General features: G+C 33.1%; 1 protein-coding gene across 1 annotated transcript; it reads right to left on the bottom strand.

The window, feature by feature from the left end:
* Positions 1 to 276: 276 nt before the first annotated feature.
* LOC149572543 (late embryogenis abundant protein 2-like) lies at positions 277 to 1,302 on the bottom strand. The gene is made up of 2 exons (XM_089813652.1): positions 1,067 to 1,302; positions 277 to 781 (listed from the first exon to the last, which is right to left on the bottom strand). The coding sequence occupies exons 1-2, from the start codon at positions 1,123 to 1,125 to the stop codon at positions 553 to 555; spliced, it is 288 nt and encodes a 95-aa protein (XP_089669778.1). The 5' UTR covers positions 1,126 to 1,302; the 3' UTR covers positions 277 to 552.
* Positions 1,303 to 5,979: the final 4,677 nt, after the last annotated feature.

Raw genomic sequence — 5,979 nt, 5'->3', positions numbered from 1 at the left:
ACCCAATTAAAAAACATGCTATCAATACCCAGCAACTCTTGTTCTTGAACAAACACACCACATTATAAAATAACTTCACACTTAATTATGGAAAAATGCAGGTATTTTTAAAAACATTTAATTTTTTTGACCTTTTTCCAAATCTGTTGAAGACAATACAGTATATGTTTTTAAAGAGAATATACCAATTTTAGAAACGTGTTTTATCAATTGAAATATAATTTTATATTTATTAAAATTTAAAATCTTTTTGAAAATAAAGAAAAACAATCAATATTTCTCTTCAAAAATAAAATGAAAGATCCGTCATTAATAATATCTTATGACAGTTAGGGGTGACCGGCAAAATCCAGACAGGTCCCACATGAAACATATTTTTGGAAAAAAATGGTAACCGTGTGAACTGACGCTCTAAAATGGATCCGCTTCTTGCAAGATCTGCTACATCGAGTTTCCGATGTCACTGCCAAAATCTAGAGCACAGAATGGTGACTATATTGTCAAATAATCAAATGCAATAAAAAATGTCTCAAGACTCTCTGTCCTAAGAATTTAATTAAATGTTTGCCGAGCAGAGCGTCTGGAGAGGAGCTTCTCTCTGAGCTCTGCAACGTCTATGTCATGGAAATGATCCTGAGGAATCCAGTTTCCAGTCACCGGATCTCTCATCCAAAATCCCTTTTTATTTTCTCCTCCTCCTGAGTTCACTTTCTTCATCTCCTCCTCCTGCACCGCCAATACAACAGACGATCTCATGCCCTCACTCGCAAAGCTCCGTCGGCTGAAGCAAAATAGGGCAAAATAAGAATCAATCCGATGGAAATATCATATATTTAAGAAAGATGATAGCATTGCTGAAAGATTGAAGCAACATTGACAGAAGTATCACATATGAAAGAAAGATGAAAGCAAAACTGATAGATTAAAGCAATATTGATGGAAATATCATATATGAACGAAAGCTGAAAGCAATGCTGAAAGATTAAAGCAATATTGATGGAAATAGCATATATCAAAGAAAGATGAAAGCGATACTGAGAGAGTGGAGCAATATTGATGGAAATACCATAAATGTCTGTGAGCAATACACAGGCGTTTGAGATTGGAAGACATTAGGCGCTCCATGAAAGTGTATTTTCTTCTTCTCCAGACGCCTGTGTCAATCAAATAATACCCACTCTACTCTGCTCCCATGAAAATACAATGTGAACCAAATGTTCTATTTATACCGGGCATGCTATTGTTTAGGGTTTAGGGTTTGTGTCAAGCGCACCAATTTCAGAGGGGGAGGCGCCCTAGACGGTTAAAATGAGCGGTTCTTAATCTATTCGAGGCTTCAAGTCATTTGCTCTTGTTGGACTTCCCTGGAGTTTCGCCACATTTAACGGTTTCGATACTATTGCAATGAGTCTATGTTAACTTAGTTATAAAGTTTTTTATATTTTTTATTCAACTAAAATATTTTTAAAAATATTATCTATAGAAACACTATTATATATTATTATTAAAATATCTTTATTTTTCATATTATAATTTATTTATAATAGTATATATGATATATATGAATAGAATTTAACTATATAAGATTTGTGTTGATTAAAATATTTTATATACTATGATAAATTTATTATTTTAACATTAGATTTATACTAAAAACTATTAAAACTAAGGCAAGTACTAAGCCATTATATGGCACTTGTTTTATATTTCATACTTTTTGGAATACTCACAAAGCTTTGCTGTTTTTTGGGGTTGGGTTGGAGATAACTAAAACCAGTATAGTTGTCTTTCTCTATTTTCTCCATTATATTCTATGGTTCGTTCTACCTTATGACTTTCTTGTCTTTTTATATTCTTTAGATTTTTTTTGTTCATATTACATCAATATTGGATTTGTATTGTATTGCAACAACCTTATATATTTTTATTTTATAAAGGGTTTGTATTTGTTGCAAGGATTCCATTCTCAAGAACACATCAAAATAGAGTTATACATAGTTCATATTCTTCAAGTAATGAAAACCTCAAGTCAGAGTGGTATGTTATGTACTCCTTGGATAAAAATGGTGTTCAACATTATACTTTAGCAGAGGATGTCTACTCTCATTATGAAATTGATAGTACATAGTTTTTGTCATTGTATGGAAGACTCCAAACATCTCCGTTCTTCTTTCCGTAATTTTCTATGTTCTGGGTATTTTTTATATTTGTAGTTACTAACTTTCAATTTGTGCTACCATTCAATGTGAAGCTCCTCCTTGGCCACGTATCCATTCTCCTCCTTAGCCAGGTACATATTCTTTGACATCTCTTTTTAAAGGAAATGTTTTCTAAAGATAGGGCTTTGTTTTCACAGTGAATATTCTAGTGTTTGGCCCATCTTGAGGTAAATTTCATAACTTCTTTCTACTATCTAATTAATCTTTTTTTTGCCTTCAAATTTTTAGGTTGATTGTTACATGTGATATTTTGAGGGACAAATTGGTGTATTCAGATATCTTTTCTCTAAAAGATCAAAACATGGTTTAGTAAGAAAAAAGGTTTGATTGATTAAGCAAGAGTTAAATAAGAGTCATGGTCACGAATAGGAAGTTTTTTCACATACTACATCAACTTCTGTTGCATGCCCTAGGACAAAAATACCTCAAGAATCTAGACGCAAAGATGAAGATGAGAATGGAAGTGATGGAAAGTTGATTAAAAATGAAAGCCCTTATTCTTAGGTCTAGTTTGAACAGTTAATCTTTCCACCTAGTCATCATAAAGGCCTTCTGGTTAAGAAATAAATTGAAGAAGTTATCGAAAGAAATGATGCAAAGGTTGAGAGTTCTTTAGAAAATATTTGAGTTTGAAAGATGTGAAAGTAGATGATCTTGCTAGCCAAATTGGCAGTCTAGGGAAGCATTTCAATAATGGAGAAGATATTTTCAAAGGTGTGAAGATGTTTTCAGTTCTCATACAATATTATGATACGGAGCTCATTTGAAACCCTCCATTAGGGTATAGAAAATGTTAGAGGCACTGATTTTTTTTTACAAAGTTAGATACATGTCTTTGAACAAATAAGTTTTTGGTAGCCATATAATCTAAGTGTTCTAACATAATGTAGAAAAATCTCTGTAGACTCCATGGAAGACATTGAGTAAACCTTTTTTAGTAACCCCAATAGAACCAAATACCTTCATAGTGCCAATCATTTTCTTGTGGATTTCAGAAATAACTTAAATACTAAAGGAGGTAAGTATTAAACGTCTATAAAAATACATATTTTTAAGGCTCAAATTGTTGTTTATGATGTGGTTTTTTTGCACGAGAAGAGGAATTTGTGAGACCAGGAATGATGAGACTTGCATATTTATTTGCAAGTTGTGAAGAACTATAATATTGCAGATTCTAGCCATGCCAATAGTGTCGCCAGATCTGATCACTCTGACACCTGTATTATTAATGGTGGGGGGGCTTTTGGATTGTTAGGATTGTCTCTTGCTCTTGTAACTATATTTGATATTCCTCCTTGTTCGTCTATCATGCTTTCTCTAAATCTTACCTCACAATTTGGAAACAATTGGCCCTTACAATAGCTAGAATACGGGTACTTCATGTAATGTACTATGAAATGATTTCTGGAACATTTAGAATACTTAGATAAATAAATCTTGAGCTCTATTATTTGTATTAGATTATGATTCAAAGAACTTGGTTTGTCACACACAATATTACATTTTATTTTATTATTATCATCAATCTTCCTCAACATATACGACACCGCCCATAATATTTTTTTAGAGGATTTTTTTCAGCATTATTCAGTTCACAATAATCATATTGCCCATCCAAATCGAATATTTCTTTTTTATGTTTATTTCAAAAATTTGTTCATTTATGTTTAAATAATTGTTCATGGTGTTTCTCCTTTTTCTATTCTTTCCACAATGATTTTCAGATAGATATTAATCTTAACTATTTTTTGTCTAATTGTTTTGGGATTTACCAATACATAACTAAAATATTTTTGCTCTTCATTTTAGGAAACATATGGAGGTGTTTTGATGCATTTCTTTACTATTTTCCCTCTTGAAAAATGGAGAATATTGTTGCTATTGTCTTTAAAATATTATGACCTATATGTTGGATACAATTGTCTAATTGTGTGTTGTCTTTGATATTACACAAATGTCATATCAATTATCAACTAGTGTCTACCGAGCTTAGTTGGTCAGCAAAGCAATTCTCTGTGTCTACCGAGCTCAGTTGGTCAACAAAGTAATTCTCTATGCCTATCGAGCTTAGTTGGTCAGCAAAGCAAATTTTAGAGTCTACTGAGCATTCTTGGAAGTTACTATGTGCAAACAGTGCTACCGAGTTAACTCGAGCATCGAAGGATTTTGTGGCAGAAGTCAGTGTTAACTAAGCTCTCATGGTTAATGAAGGAAAGTCAATGTTTATTGAGTTCACTCAGTCTCCAAAGGATTTTGTAGAGTTCACAGTGTTAACCGAGTCTCTGTTGGTTAACATAGGAAATTAGTTCAGGAACAATGTTTACCAAGCAGGGTCGCCCAATGAAGGATTTTGTTGTTTTGGGAAATAAAGTGTAAATGTTTTATGTAATGATTGTAGTTGACTGATGCAATGATTTTTGGTAATTGTAAGTTGTAAATGAGCTGACTTGATGATCTAAAAGGTATATATGAAAGGTCAAATTGAGAATTCTAAAGTGTAATGAGCGAGCATGCAAATTGCAAATGTATTGATTAGAAAAGAAAGTGTGAGTGAACTTTTAAGGATGGTCAGATATCCTTGAGGAGCAGTAAAGTTTTATTTGATTAGGAAGGATCTAGTGGAGTAGAATAGAGATTTGTATCAGCAATTCAATTGCATCTCGTTCAGGTCAATTCATTGTTACTTTCTCAGCATTGTAGCAGTGATTCCTAAATCTCTTAATAGAGTTGGTCTAACAACCATTTGTAAATCCTCTAACAAGGTGACAGTTCTATTGAATTGTTCTAAAGACCTCTAGCAAGGCCACTCCTAATAGGGTGATTAAATCCTCTAACAAGGTCACACCTAATAGTGTGCTTTGCAACCTATAACAGAGTTGGCTCCTAACAGGGCTCACTGCAGAAGAGTGAAAATCAGTAGCTAGTTACTTGGTGGTTTTTCCATATTGGGTTTCCACATTAAATCTAATGTCTCACTTGTTCATGTTATTTCTTTTATGGTTGCATGTTAATCACTATAAATGCTTAAAGATCAGTAATAAGTTAACATACACTGCATCTACCGAGTTACACCATTTTTTTGTATGTTTACCGAGTGACAACAGTAAATAGTTTATCAGACATCTAAGGGATTTGTGGATTTGTTTTTGTGGTAACTGATTTAGCCCCCCTCTCAGTTACTTCATCTATATTCCAATAATTGGTATCAGAGCTTTTGGTGCTTGCAAGAAGGATTTCAAGGATCTAAGCTAAAGATCAGTATGTCTTACAAGAGGGAAATTCCAAGGCTTAACAGGGATAACTTTTCAGCATGGTAAGGTCTCATGAGACTCCATCTGGCTTCCACTGGAGATACATGATTGAAATATCTTGATGAAAAATATACAACTCCTTCTGGTACACTATCTGTTAATGACATTGTTGAGAAGAAGATTCATAACACCATAATGATAGACATTGCATCTACTCTAAGTTATGAAGAATTTGATGATATCAAGGACTACAAAATTGCCTTTGAAATGCGGAACAAGCTGAAAGATATCTATGGAGGCGATGACAATGTGAGGAGAGCCAAAGTAGAAAGTCTAAGAGGACAATTTGATCAGATGAGGATAAGAGAGGATGCAAACATTGCCAAATATGTTGAAAGAGTCAAAGCAAGTGTCAGTGCAATCAAAGCTTTTGGAGGAGACATCAAAGAGGAAACAATTGTAAGTAAAGTTCTTAGAATATTGCTTCCCATTTATGCAATAAGAGTATT

Source organism: Cupressus sempervirens, chromosome 2, assembly GCF_028749045.1.
Source record: "Cupressus sempervirens isolate cs-2001-9-10 chromosome 2, ASM2874904v1, whole genome shotgun sequence".
Lineage (NCBI taxonomy): Eukaryota > Viridiplantae > Streptophyta > Pinopsida > Cupressales > Cupressaceae > Cupressus > Cupressus sempervirens.
This window is presented reverse-complemented; position numbering and strand designations above follow the sequence as displayed.